At 40.6% G+C, this 15,511-nt stretch overlaps 1 protein-coding gene across 2 annotated transcripts in view; it reads left to right on the forward strand.

Annotated features, from left to right (window-relative positions):
* Nucleotides 1-15,511, forward strand: part of APBA1 (amyloid beta precursor protein binding family A member 1) — a 147,108-nt gene that overhangs the window by 121,294 nt on the left and 10,303 nt on the right. For both annotated transcript variants that reach the window (XM_084629719.1, XM_084629718.1), the window contains exons 6-9: nucleotides 7,919-7,951; nucleotides 9,058-9,144; nucleotides 9,587-9,772; nucleotides 13,543-13,722. In XM_084629719.1, coding sequence (XP_084485845.1) covers nucleotides 7,919-7,951; nucleotides 9,058-9,144; nucleotides 9,587-9,772; nucleotides 13,543-13,722 — 486 coding nt within the window. The remainder of the gene's footprint in view (nucleotides 1-7,918; nucleotides 7,952-9,057; nucleotides 9,145-9,586; nucleotides 9,773-13,542; nucleotides 13,723-15,511) is intronic.

A 15,511-nucleotide genomic window follows, 5' to 3' on the forward strand; every position in this document is an offset into this window, starting at 1 on the left:
GAAGTGGTTCTCCTGTTAGGCGGTGGAGTGGGGTATCTGTCCAACCCAGTCATCTCTCCAATCCATCCTGGATTACCTGCTCCAGTTGAATAATCAGGGCCTCACTTTCTCCTCCATCAAGCTTCACATGGCAGCATTCCACCGACATGTTCAAGGTTGGTCAGTGTTTTCACATGACATGATGGTCAGGTTCCTGAAGGGCCTGGAAAGGCTCTTCCCGCCGATCAGAGACCTGGTTGTCCAATGGGATTGCAACCTGGTCCTCTCAAGGCTCACCCCTTTGAACCTTTGGCCTCATGCTCCCTCTCTGTGGAAGGTGGCTTTTCTGGTGGTCATTACCTCAGCGAGGGTCTCCAAACTGTGGGCCCTCACGTTGGAGTCACCATATACTGTTTTTACAAAAACAAGGTTCAACTGTGGCCCTATCCAGCCTTTCTGCCCAAGGTGGTGTCCTCCTTCCACATCAACCAGGATGATATCCTCCCAGTGTTCTGTCTTAATCCACAGTCTCTTGCCAGGAGAGGCGGCTACCCGGTTTGGATGTTCGACGTGTGCTGGCTTTCTATCTGGAGCACACCAAACCTTTCCACAGATCGACTCAGCTCTTCGTAGCAGTAGTGGAAAGAATGAAAGGCCTTCCTGTATCCTCTCAGAGGATCTTAAACTGGATCACCTCTTGCATATGTACCTGCTATGAGCTGGCTCAGGCCCAACCGCTGTCGATTGTGAAAGCCCACTCTACCAGAGCGCAAGCATCCTCGGCAGCCTTCCTAGCCCATGTCTCTATCCAGGACATCTGCAGGGCAGCAACGTGGTCTTCGGTGCACATGTTTACCATTCATTATGCCATCACCCCGTAGGCCAGAGACGATGCTGGGTTCAGCAGGGCTGTGTTGCAGTCTACATGTCCGTGAACTCCTACCCATCTGTGGTGGTACTGATTGGGAGTCCCCTAGAATGGAATGGACGTGAGCAAGCACTCAAAGAAGAAAAGACAGTTTCCTTTTTCTCATAACTGGTGTTCTTTGAGATGTGTTGCTCATGTCCATTCCATAACCCGCCCTCCTTCCCCACTGTCGGAGTTCCCAGCAAGAAGAACCTGAGGGTGGGGGGAGCCAGCAGTGCCTCTTATACCGTGGCATATGCATGCCACTTCAGAGGGCACCAGAGCCAGTCTGCTACAGATACCACTGAGGGAAAAACTTCTGGCACCGGTGCACGTGGCAAGCTTACACACCTAGAATGGAATGGATATGAGCAACACATCTCGAAGAACACCAGTTACGAGAAAAAGGTAACTGTCGTTTCCTGAGTCTTGCTGTTCCTCTGCTGTGAGCAAATCTCTGTGAAGCCCGCTGAAAAAGTGTGTTTCTAATCCCCCTCTAGCACTAGTCTACACAGAGGATGACAAATTGCTGCTATTATCTGTTACTCCATGTGCAAAAGTGGCAGAGGTCTGTGTGGTGGATCAAAAGGTTCAACCTTGCATGATGGAATTTCCCTCTCTTTTTTTTTTTCTTTTCAGTTTTGCTTTTTTATAAACCTAGGACATTACGCACACAAACTATGTTAAAAGAACATTATTAAGGTTGCAAAAGTAAGCACTCAAAAGTTAGGAATTGCCAGAAATAAGATTATCTGTGCAACCTTTATTTGCCACCCTTTTGTGTACGCATTATGATTCAGTCTTTATTTATATGATCACATATTACTTTTTCCACAGGACCCCTGCCTCATCCAGTGTTCAGTTTGAATGGTATGTACTTAATGAGCAGCTATTCAATATTTTGTTTTTTCCTTGTTGTTCAGTATATGGCCCTAGGCCTTATTTACTGCATACTATTCAAATTTTTCTCTGAAGACAGAATTAATTTCCTTATAGATTTTTCCATGGCACTGATCCATACAGTATCTTAGTGCTTCACAAACATTATTTAATTCAAAACACCTCTGCGAGATGAAGGGGAGGTATTATTCCCATTTTACAGATGGGGACGTGAAGCACAGAGTGATTAAGGTCATAAGTATTCACTAATTGTGGATGTCCAATTTAAGATGCCTTAGGATCTGATTTTTCAGAATACTTTGTCGTTGCAGAAACTTTCATTCAGAGCATCATTCTTATTCCTTCCCACCCTGGGAAACATTATATTTTTACTGCAATTTATGAATGGAAGTGTCACTCCTTGTTCAACAGTGATGTTTCTGGGTTGCTGGTATGGTCCTTTTTCTCCTCTAACCTTCCTCTCAGGACACTTGCCCGCAAATACTGGACAATCTTGGCTGCTTTTCTTAACTGTATTGAGGACCTTGCAGATCTCTTCAAAATCCACAATGTAGCTCCCCAGTCTCCTCTCTGATCCTGCTCCCCTTTTCCCAGGAGCCAGCCAGCCACCCTTCAAATTCAAAACCCTCCAGAGTTCCAAACAAGAAGTCTGGATGGAGCTTCTGTTCAGGAGTTCATGCCTATGTGTCTCTGTTCAGCCAGTGGCTTATCTTATTTTTGGCCTTTGTCCCATGCTTAACCATACTTATTCTATACCAGCATCTCATTGTACAGTTTCAAAGTTAACATAGTTCCTTCTCCACAGGATGTTTTTTTTATTCCCTAGTTCTTAAGTTCTGTATTATAACTAATTTATGAAATGTAAAAATATTACATTTATTAGTGGTTGTCATTTTTAAATAAATAGTTCTGTAGATATATTTGTTTCCTGGTGTTCTTATTCATAATTAAAATACAATATTAACTATGGCTAAATTCTGCCCAATACCCCATACAACCCACTTGGTACTGAGGTACCTATTTGGCTTGCCCATGGTGAACACCAGGCCCGGTATTTGTATGCCAGCAAGTAAATAGGCACACAGTTACTCACTTTGGTGACATTTGCTCCAGTGTAGAGGCCCACATAAAGGCTCTCATTCCATTTAAGACTCACTTAAGACTTTAACATGGGACCGTGGGAACTTTGACAACCTTTGAAGTGAATTTCAGAAACTATTGGCTACTTGTACAGAGGACTGACCCGCAGGGAACATATTACACCAGCGCCCGTATGGCTACTCTGGCTCCCTTTTTATTTTTAGGTGAAATTTAAAGTGGTGATGTTAATCTATATAAAGCCCTAAGTAGTTTTGGGTCTGAGATTCCTTAGAAATATTTTATCTTCCCTGGCTCTTGCCATGAAATCCTGGCTCGTTTGTAGATTCTCTGTGACAGATGACCCACCTGAATCTCTGCTGCCCATTTCTTTTGTGGTCATGGAAGGATTTGGCCCAAAATTTTGAAGCGTCATTTAGAAACTGTTGTTAGTATGTGTCCTGCTCCTCGTTCCTTTTATAGCACTGACAGGTTTAGTGCAGTAAAGTGTTATGTGCACACACCGATACCAGACAGACAAAACAGCTTTTTAAAGATTTGATTAAAGTAGAAAGGCAAATGCATTTTGAACATCCTGTAGTTAACCTACATCCAGAATCTCCTGATGTCTTTTCCTGTTAAAAAGTGTAACAAAAATTGTGAATTGATAGGCTATTTTTTTAAAAACTCAAGTGCCTGAAGTTAGGAACATAAATAAACAGCCTGATTTTTCAAAGGTGCCGAGCTCATGGAGCTCCCATTGAAGTCAGTGCCTTGCTTCAGGATCCCAGGTCTGAAAATGTTCTTTTTTGTTTAATGACCATTGATAAAGTTTTCCTGTAGTAGAGAGAGATGGCTTTTGACCACACATTTTCTCAGCTTGTCCTTAGATAGATTTTGCAGATCTCAGACACACTTCTGCTTTGCTCATGTACCTTTCTTGTTATATATAGAAATAATTTCCCCCCAGGCTTTTTCCCTGCTAAGTTCAGTCAGGTTATACCATTGCATTGCTTTAAAGATATTCATCTTAACATTGGTGACCTGGTGAGGTTGTTCCTATTTTACACTTAAAGGCACTTTTCCATTTACTCTTGTCCAGCAATGGTCCATCATCTTATGATTACACAGAATGAAATATGGATTCATAGAGTATCTTTAATAATACAGAAAACCTCTGTCTAGATATAAAGAACAGGAATTACACTGAAGTCATCCATTTGAACATCTGGTTGACTAGGGGAGATTTTTAGAACAAAAATTATTTTAAAAGTATATTTAGTATTAATGAAAGGTAATGGGGAGACAACTCTGGAGAACAAAGTCTATTTATTCATAGTACAAAGGCAACATGAGGGGCTCTGATACAAGTGGTGAGCACAGCATAGATGCTTGAGTAGGTAGATGGAATGTGAGCTGGTACAGTGAAAACCTCCCCTTGTTATCCTGACCTGGGAGAACCACTTCTAGTGATGATAGGTCAGTTCAGTCCCTGTGGGGAAAATTCATCTTCATGTACCAGGCCTATGCACAACTTAAGCCCTCAAAACAGAGCTTGGATGGAACTTAAGTGATACCCAGACCTTTGTAAAAAAATAAATGGACAAAAATCTGACATCAAGAATCATAACATTCAAAAACCAGTAGGAGAACACTTCAACCTCTCTGGCCACTCAGTAAAAGACTTAAGGGTGGCAATTCTGCAGCAGAAAAGCTTCAGAAACAGACTCCAACGAGAAACTGCTGAGGTTGAATTAATATGCAAACTAGATACCATTAACTTGGGTTTGAATAGAGACTGGGAGTGGCTGGGTCATTACACATATTGAATCTATTTCCACACGTTAAGTATCCTCAAACCTTCTTGTCAACTGTCTAAATGAGCCATCTTGATTATCACTACAAAAGTGGTTTTTTTTTCTCCTGCTAATAATAACTCATCTTAATTAATTAGCCTCTTACAGTTTGTATGGCAAATTCCACCTTCTCTGTATATGTGTGTGTGTGTGTATATAAGATATATATAATCTTCTTACTATATGTTCCATTCAATGCATCCAATGAAGTGGGCTGTAGCCCACGAAAGCTTATGCTCTAATAAATTCGTTAGTCTCTAAGGTGCCACAAGTACTCCTGGGTTGTTGTTTTTTTTATGGATACAGACTAACACGGCTGCTACTCTTAAACCAGACCTTGTGTGGGCCCTCTGCACAAGGATGAATTTCACTCTGTTCATTAGTTTGCACATCACTTTGAGACTAAGATGCATTATATAAATGCTAAGAATGATTAATTCTTTGCTGAGACTGCCACAAAGGTAGTTTCAGCAAGATGGTGGTTTTTGTGATGCAGACAGCTGTCCACTGAACTGGGTGAGACCATCAAGTAATAATTTTGTTGACCTCTGAATCTAAAGGTCCAGTTATGCAAAACCTTACTAATAGTCAATGAGAGCTATTCACAGAACTAAAACTACAGCAGGTGGTGTATTCAGGATTTGGCCTTTTCTTAGCCAAGACTTTCGTTCATTACCAGAATGAGATAGAATTGACTGTGCGACCTAAGAGTTGAAAGGTTCTGTTAGTCCCTTTACTAATCTCCGGAGCTAGCCATCCTCCCAACCTAAGCAGATTTTAATTGTTGTTAACATCTGGACTAAGAGGATGAATCTCACAGCCTGGAGAAAAAACAGTGATTAATTTAGATTTCACCAGCAGATTTGATCTGTGTAGGAGGCCTGCACTTTTTTGAATACCAGTTGACCCCATTATTGAAAGGCATTGACACAATCCATATCTGAGGATTGTTTAAAAGCCTACCCATTATTATTATTTAAGTGCCATCAGTGTGCTTACAAGACATAAGAAGATGCAGTCTCTGGCACAAATAATTAACAATCTGCAATAGATACAGTGTTTATTAAAATGTGTACAGATATTGGTAGTCAATATAGCAGCAAAATGTCTCTTTCTTTTAAAAATAATGGTAATGAATTTTTTTTAATTGTAAACAAATCATAAATAGACCAAATACATCTCAATCAAATGAAATACTTAGGACTTGTCTGTCTTCAGTGTATTTATTAAAGAATATTAAGTTTAGACTAAGGTTGTCTTATATTTTACTCATAATGGTGTGAAAAGAACCGCTTGACTAATGTAGCTAGAATTATTTGTATAGTATGACTGAGCTTGTCTGATACTGTTTCTTGCATAAAAGGCATATTGGTGTTAGTTTTCATGGACTTTTTCCCTTTATTTAACAGCTACAGATTCCAGCACCTTTCATGTTCACCTTCTCTGGAGTGTTAATCATTTCTTAAACATGAATGTGTATTCTAAGCCATTACATTAGGGTTTTGTTAAATGTTTGAAAATAGTATTCCAAGAAGGTCAAATAAGACAGCGGTCCTGATGCTGCTTCCATTAAGTCAAGAACAGAATCACAAATTGCATAAGAGGTTGCTCTGGCTCACCTTTCACATACCATATCTGCATTACCTAGTTCTGACTCAAGCAGTTTTTTTTTCATTTCCCTTTGTGACAGGCATACTGCTTTTGTGAGACCTAGTGCCCTGTAGTATTGAAAAATTTTGACTGCAAAGAAGCTATGTTTTTGAACACAGTTAGAAAAATATGCCAACTTGAGGCATTATTTTAAGGTTTTTTCTATTTATGCAGCCGTTACTATTTCAGAGTAGTTTTATTTTCTCTGAATGCCAGTGACAATACTTTAGTGTAAAGATTTCAGCATGATCCTGTTCACATTGCCACTAGCAGTAGTTTACATTTACCAGACTTGAATATGTTTTATAATCGGTAAAGGGTTACTGCAAGTGATGCTGAAATGTTTGATTTTGTTTGTAACTAAAGAGCAACATTTCAGTATCAGCTGCTACTTTCAGATTGGTTTAAAGCACAACCTGCAGAGTTAATGTGTGAGCACCAGTGACAAATGTTCAGTGCGTCTGTGATTCCAGGTTCCTGTTCTATGGGCCTAATAGCTATTAGTAATGTATTTATAGATAAAGCCTGGCATAATAGACCACACATCACACACATTAAGTTAATTACATGTTACTACTGGAACTAAAATGGAAGTCTGCCAGCAAGGTGAGTATCATACTTGTCCAATAAGCAAGTCCACAAGATAAGTCACCAGAGTCTGTGGATTTTTTTTTTAAACTACATCCGGAGTTATTTGCAGAAGATTTATAAGTGCTTGATAATGGAGTGACAAGAATTATGATTATCGCTGTCTCTCATTGGTAGCCGATAGAATCTCTTTTGATATTGAACACTTACATAGTAATACAGTAAAAAGCTCCACGATAGCAGCCCATTTACAGGTGGATCATCTGGAGAGTACGCACCCCTACCCAGGGAAGATGTTTGGGTATATGCGAGAGGCATGGAAAATGTCCTTGTGCAATTGGCATGGGGAATTGTGGTCCCCAAATGCCTGAGTCTAATCTTAGTAAGCACATGGGTGTGTATGCATTGGGGCAGATTGGTTGTTTAATTAAATGTTTTTGTCATTTTGGGTTTTTTAGGATCATTTAACATTTTTGACATTTTTTCCCTTTATAAGTCTGTGCGTACATGCAAAATTGTTAAGTAACCTGAATCTAAGACCTTAAGATCTGAGAGAGTTTGAATATTAAGGCTCTGATTCTTCTCTCACTTATACCAGTTCTGCACTTGTGTTACTCCAGTGATTTGAAAAGAGAGACGAGTGATTTGTACGAATGTAAATGAGAGCAGAATCTTGCCCTATGTTTTTAAACTTAGCTGTCTTTTTTTTTAAATTAAATAAAAGTAATCCTTATTCTTTCTCTCTCTTTTCTGGTGCAGGTTTACTTTTTAAAACCTATTGTGTTAAACGTGAAACTCTTTTTTTTTAACCAGCACGAAAGAGAGAAATCCAACCAGAGACTAACCTAGACCAGTTACTAGACAAATCCTGGACATTAGTGTGTAGATCCCTGCTTGACTTGAGTCTCTGCAAATTCTTCTCTAACCATTCTCCTATCTCTGTTTATTCCATGCTAAGCAGATGGCCCAGAAATTAGCCAAAAGCAGGAAGAAGGTGCAGTACAACCTCCATCAGCTTGATGTTATGCCTGTTTATTTTTATTTTTATTCTATTTTTTGCCTTTCTTACTTTTGATTTTGTGTTTTTATTTTCTGCATCCAGCAAGTTTTTGTTCAGGTTTATTTCAGAGTCACCACACAAGTTGACATTTCCCAAAGATCGGTTGCCTGGTTGGCCATTTTTTGTTGCTTATCATTAGCCATTTCATGTTAGAACGAGGGTAAATATTGGATTTATCAAATGTAAACAGACCGAACCCAGAAATACCTACCAAATAAACAGGAATGACATGGTAAAGGTTTTAATTCTATAAAATGGCATATTAAAAAGAAATGACTTATTTTATCCCTTTCTAAAGACTATTTTTGGTTAACTTACAGATGTGTCAAATTGCTGGATGCAAAAAAAAAAGTTTACATATGTACACTCACTTTATACATTGAGATTACTAAAATATGAGTCAATTTTGTTCATGGAGTTCTTAAGTGTCGTGGAACAAATCTGATGCATTTTAAAGTGCAAGCATTTGCTCTATATGTTTACAAATGTACATCTTCTGGAGTGGGTTAGTGCTTTAATATTCTGTTGTCTGACCATAAAGACCCTCTTACCAGAACTGCATTATAATTGCTTAATCTGCACCTGATGTGTACATTTTTTCTCACTAGCCTGAGCAGTCACTGTAATAATTAGAATCCTGTAGAAATCCTGCAGGCAAGAATTGCCCTTAGTCCTGTACATTGCTCATGCGAAAAGCCTTTTTTAATATGGCATTCATGTTAAAATGAAAATCATTTTGATTTCCATGGAATGATTATACAGTTCATGCTGCAGTTGGTTATAACTTCATTTGATCAGAAAGAGGGTAGGGAGTTTGAATGGAATTAACAGTTTTATAAATAATACTGAATCTAACACACTTTCATCCCTATATATAGTTTCCATATCTTTGTGTTTATCTTTAGCTTCTGCAATTTAATACTCTGTTTTGCATTGCTGTTCTGGTGACTGTGTCTTGATGCGCCCCTGTTTGTGATCTAACATCATTATTAAGGCTGTTCTCTGATGCATTTGCTGACTCTAATCCATTTTATTTGCAGGCCCCAGAAGGTGAATCTCAGCCCATGACTGAGGTGGACCTCTTTATCTCTACGCAGAGAATAAAAGTGTTGAATGCAGACACACAGGTATAGGCAAAGATGTGCCCTTGTCAGGGTTGGACCTTGTCAATATTGTAGTAGTGGTTCACTCTCTATTGAACTGTTATTGAAAGGTATCACAGTACAGCATTTCAGATAGTCTAGTGCCATTAATATGTCTGTTCTCAGTGTCTCTCAGATATTTTTCACTATAATGCTTAGACAGTTTGGCTGAGGTAGCTAATTCCAAGTCCTTAATCCTCTGTGTAGTGCATGTTAAAACCCTCTGATCTGGGTCTTTGTATTTGGAGTTCTTTTACCCAGTAAATACAATAGCCATTAATTTTTTCTTAATGGGAATTTCAGTTCATTTGGTGGAACTGACACCTGCCAGTTGTTCTTACATTGTTAGTATCTATTTACATGATGCCAAAAGCATGCTAAGCATTTGCTCAAAGCGAGCACTAATCTCAGGATTTCTCTTCCTCAGGAAACTATGATGGATCATCCTCTGAGGACCATTTCCTACATTGCTGATATAGGAAATATCGTTGTGCTGATGGCTCGGCGGCGAATGCCTCGATCTAATTCCCAGGACAATGTGGAGGCATCTCACCCCTCTCAGGATGGGAAGAGGCAATACAAAATGATTTGCCATGTCTTTGAATCTGAGGATGTAAGGAGCTATTTTATTTCGTTACTTTGTTATGCTTGAGAATATGATACCCATTTGTCAGGATAGGATTGAAGTCTGTGGTTGATGGTCCTGTTTGATTTTTAGTTACATAAAAAGAATTCATCTAAAAAGAGGCACTTTTCTGCCTTTTGCATATTGGGTCCTTTTTGGTTGGTTGTCATTATTAAATAAGAAACTGCATTTAGAAACACAGATTTTCATTTTATGTGTTTTAGTTTTGTTCTTAATGTAATACCTTTAACAGACATTAAAGGGCAAATATTGGCTGCTGTCACAGCTAGTTTCACCAGCTGAGGATCTGCCCCTGAGAGTCAGCATCCGTCACAGTAACTTGTTTCCAGGGGGACTTGTACCCATGAACATTGCTGCTAGGATCATAAATGCATGTCATAAGGATTATGCAGCTAGGCCTTTCTTGTCCTTGAGGATGCTGCAGTTGGAAGGATATGCTGAAAGCATTTTAGGAAACCCAGTCAGTGATGTAATATATGTATACTTCTGAAGTGGCCTGCATGCAGATACCTCCAAGCAGACACCTGTAGTGGCAGGGTATATACCTTGTCCATACTTATTCAATTTATGAAAATCTCAGTTGAATTTGTAGATTCAGGACCAGAGTCAACATTGTGCTTTACGCTGCTTTGAAAGATGCAAAGCATCTGTAAACCCATTTTAAGTTAGCCAATTAAACTGGGTCCATGACACTGTGAGGACTATAGAAGGCAGGTTCTGTGGTCCACCACTAGGTGGCATACTAAGTTGTCTCTGTTATCTACCATTGCGTCCTCGCTGTTCGAGGCCCTAACATCTGGGGAAGATACATCAGTCCACACAATTCTCCAATTTTATGTAATTTTTTTAACTATGCTAAATAACTAAAGAAAAAATGTAAAATAAAATTAAACACATGGGCAAATCAAATTTAAAATAAAATTTATTAATATCAAATAATAAATTAATCTTGTTATCATGTTAATACTGAATAAGATAATGATTTTGTGAACTTTATCTAGGAATATGGGAAGTCAGCATATCTTGTTTAGCTGTCAGCCTGCAGAATAATAAGGTATTTTCAATTTCAGTGGCAACTGATAAACTTATTTCAGTCAGATGACTGCTACAGGGAGGGTCAGATCACTCCTACATTGAAATTAATGTTTAGACTACAGCTCTTCTGCTAGTTAACGTAGCCTGCCCAAATGATGAGTGGTTAGGTGATGATCTATTTATTTTCCCTGCCCCCTGAACATAGGTTTATAGAGACTTTCCAAAACAATTCAGAATAACACAGCTGGTTACATTTAGGTGAAAATAACACCTCCCAACCCTTATAATGTATGTGTGTGAGATCTTTTAGACAGCAAAGTTATTTAAACCAAGGTCTGTTTTTAGGTCTTTGAGAAACTATTCCATAGGCACCGCTCTCAGATAAATTCTGTGGGTTCTGTCCACATGCACAAACCTGCTACCAGTCACCTGCTAGAGTTAAAAAGAAAGACAAGTGCAAGAATACTGAGGTAGAGGCATTCCTCTACTAATGAAAATCGGAAAAAGAAAAACAAACAAAGGTGATACTTATACAGGATGGCTGTTGTGACTCTTGTGATTTGCTTCAACTCCAGGAAACTGGTATATGGTTGAAAAAAGTTCAGTCAGTGGCTTTCTCTGCTCATCTGGTTGTCAATTGGACTTGCTGGCTGGTTATAGGCTGCTTGCTTATAGATGTTGAGCATTTCTAGACTTGTAGCCCACATTGACCAACTGAGGGCAGAGGAAGCATAGGTCTCTTTATCAGGCATGGTGGCATCACATGGCAAGAGGACAGAAGCAATTTTTCTTTTCCTTCAGCTTATGAAGGTGGTGATGACCAGGCTGGCTGCTACCCCTTAGAGCTACTTTTTAGGAGTTTGTTGGCAAATCAGAATGGGGCACTCCCCTTCTGAAGTCACAAGTGTCACCTAATGAGGTTTAATTAAGTCACATTTATGCAGATCATGATCATCCCCCCATGAGTAAATGTTGGCTTGGAAAGTCCTAAATGTCAGGAGATGAAAAACATATCAGCAGTCAGTCAGTCAGGTGGTCTGACAGTATTTTGAGACATTTGAGGAGACATGATCAGTGGTTTTGGGTTACATGACATTATTTCAACTATTCTGCAAAAGTTCTGATTAAGAATTCAAAATAAATTGGAAAAAATACAGAGCTAGCAAAAAATCGTAACTTTATCTATTAGAAGTAAAGAGCCCTGACGCTCCACAGGGTATATTATCTTAATCTTGTGTCTGTTTGTGTGTATTATAATCTCATTTTCTCTTCTCCAGAAGGACAGTTAGGTAGCCCCATAAGCGTTTAGTTTTAGAATGATCTTACTCTACCCAACAGCTAACTGGCTATCATTACATCATCAAACACTGGGATGCTGGCCAAAACTTGTCCCTGCTTTAAATTGCCCTAATCTGTTGAGGAATATAACGTGCAAATCCTAGAGAGACTGACATGTTCAAGCAATAATCACAAGAAACTATGTGACTCTTTCTGCTGCTTCTGCAGGAGCAATTAACTAACATAATTTCTTCCAAATTTATAGTACTATGGTCTACGAACTCTGTGCCCAAACAATTAAAGTGGTGTTTTAATTTCAGCTCCATTAAACACAGGAAGATGGGGAATTAAATACTTAAATGGAAAAGGACAATCGATAGGGAAAGAGTTTATTTTTGAGTTTCTAATAAGATATTTTAAGCAATGGAGACTAAATTATTGATGATGGAACAAATTTTCAAAAGATCTCAGTGCTAGATTCCCAGCTACTCAGCATCTACAGTTGGGGCCAGATTTTCAAAAGAGCTCAGTGCCCAAAATCTATCAATTTATTCTGGTGCTTAAATGAGAGTTGAACTCTTATGAAAATGTGGCCCAACATACTTGTGTGCGCACGCGTGTGTAATTGTGACCACATCCTCTTAAGTGCCAGTGATCATCTGTTGTCATCAATGAGATCTGCACCAGTTTGAGAGTAGTTTAATATAGTCAGTCTTTATCAGATGGACAATAGGTAGCAGATACAAATATAAACAGGGTGACTTCAAAAGAAAAAAAGAGGAACAAATATTCTTTTAAGAGTCATATTTTTCCTATAGGTGTGTTCATGTAATGCTGGCTTGTAAGAGAATGATGATACTGCTTGTGGCTAAAGGGCAGAGAGCCCAGTTATTGTGCCCTGTGTTACCCAATAGGCATCCAAGACAGCTAATGTAATATAGTGTTCTTGTTCTCCAGCCTAATTGTCAAACAATGAAGGAAGGATTTCTTTGTGTTTACTTCAGCAGTTCTCATCAGTGAAAGGAAGGCCCACTACTCTTCCTTTAAAGTTGTAACAACTTGCTTTGCTGAATTAAATAATCGTATAGGTCGAGGATAAGATTGTTGTGGATTTTTTGTTGTTGCTTTGTGTGTGTGTGTGTGTGTGTGTGTGTGAGTAATTTTTGTCCAGTTCCTAGAGCTTGGGATAGAGGTTCTTTTTATTCACACAGAAATCAAAATAAACTAATACAGGACAAGTTGGAACCTGGTCTTTAGTGTTATAAATGATATTAAAGGAAAAAAAACTGGAATTGATTGAAGTGGCTTATTAATATGGGGGAACTATTTACAGCATGATCATAACTTCAAGCGTCAGCGAACAAGACCATCAGCAATGCTATGTATTTGATATTTTCCTTTCCTTTTTGGGGGAACTGCTGCAGGCACAGCTGATTGCACAATCCATAGGTCAAGCATTTAGTGTGGCCTACCAGGAATTCCTGAGGGCAAATGGAATAAATCCAGAAGACCTAAGCCAGAAGGAGTACAGTGACCTGCTCAACACCCAAGACATGTACAATGATGACCTCATTCACTTTTCCAAGTCTGAAAACTGCAAAGACGTATGTCCCAGTCTTCTGATTATAGTAGCATTAGGCTGGTCTGTCCCAAATGCAAGCTAATACTGGGAGCAATTAGAAAGCCTTTAGCGTTTCCCATAAATGACTTTCTTCAGGTCAGCCTAGAGCACTCTTCTCCCCGGTAAGACACTCAGTGGCAATTCTGTTTGAAGAGTGAACAGGGAACCCGGAGGTTCATCAGTGTTACAGTGATTTGCCATCTGTTTTGTGCTGTTTTACCAGACAATTTTCAAATATGTGGGACACTGCACATCAGTAAAAGGAACTTAAAACAAGCTGTTGATTTAACAAATAACATACGTTTTATGGAGACATTAGGGTTGGTGAACGCATTTGTCTCCAGGTTTGTTTTAAAGCAGTATATTTTTTTGCTTGTTTTATTAATAAAGATGAACCAGTGTACCATTGCAGTGTATAGGGTATGTAATCCAGTCTCCAGCACATTCTCACTGTTGTAGTCTGCCTGCACCACCCCATCACCACCACCTCCTGTGAGGCCCTGGGGTCTACGTGGTCAGACCTAGTGGCTGGAGTGGTGGTCGAAGCTGGTCGTAGGGTCGGGAAAGAGCTGAGGACAGCACTGAAACTGAAGATAGTCCATGGGTCAGAGTCCATAGACAAGCCAAATCAGGATCGTACTCAGAATCAGGAAGCAGGCCAAAGATTGAAGCTGGGTGGAGTCAGTCCAGGGACCTGGGGGTCAGGAGTCGGGGGCAGGGCTAGAGCAGGGTCAGAAGCGAGCTGGAGCAGCCTCAGGACAGGGCATGGACAAAGCAGGGGGCAGGAACCAGCACAGGGATAGGATCGGATCGAGGGCAGGCTTGACTAACTTGCTGTGAAGCTGAAATACCTGTGCCTTGGGGCTATCTGATCTGGGCCCTGGTGGGGAATAGGCTGCTGCAGCATGCCAGAGGGTTGAGTCACTGCAGGTTCTGCTGGAGGGGTGAGTAACTAGCTGATCATTAATATGTTGACTTATTTCATGCTAGAAATAAATTAGAAATTTGTTAACACATCTGTTTCATTGTTTTTGCCTTGGAGTGAGAAAAAAACAAAGAGGTTGTGTGTGTTTCTGTATTGGTGTCTATGTGTTATCAGGGGTAGGCAAACTTTTTGACCCGAGGGCCACATCTGGGTATGGAAATTGTGTGGTGGGCCATGAATGCTCACAAAATTGGGGGTTGGGGTACGGAAGGGGGATGAGGGCTCTGGCTGGGGGAGCGGGCTCTGGGGTGGAACCAGAAATGAGGAGTTCAGGATGTGGGAGGGGGCTCTGGGCTGGGGCAGAGGGTTGGGGTCTGTGGGGGGGGCAGAGGGTTCTGGCTGGGGGTGCAGGCTCTGGGATGGGGCTGGAGATGAGGGGTTGGGGGTGCATGAGGGTGTTCCAGGCTGGGACCGAGGGGTTTGGCAGGCAGGAGGGAGATCAAGGCTGGGGCACAGGGTTGGAGTGTGGGAGGGGGTCAGGTTGCAGGCTCCTGGTGGCACTTACCTCAAGCAGTTCCCAGAAGCAGCAGCATGTTCCGACTCTGGCTCCTATGTGGAGGCGCAGCCAGGCGGCTCTGCACACTGCCCTGTCCGTAGGTGCCGCCCCTGCAACTCCCATTGGCCGTAGTTCCCTGCCAAAGGGAGCTGCGGAAGCAGTGCTTGGGGTGGGGGCAGTGTGCGGAGCCCCCTGGCTGCTCCTATGCATAGGAGCCAGAGGAGGGACATGCCGCTGCTTCCGGGAGCCGCGTGGAGCCATGGCACATGCAGAGCGGGGCAAGCCACCGAC

This window comes from Lepidochelys olivacea (genome assembly GCF_965140295.1).
Source record: "Lepidochelys olivacea isolate rLepOli2 genome assembly, chromosome: 5".
In the NCBI taxonomy this organism is placed as follows: domain Eukaryota; kingdom Metazoa; phylum Chordata; order Testudines; family Cheloniidae; genus Lepidochelys; species Lepidochelys olivacea.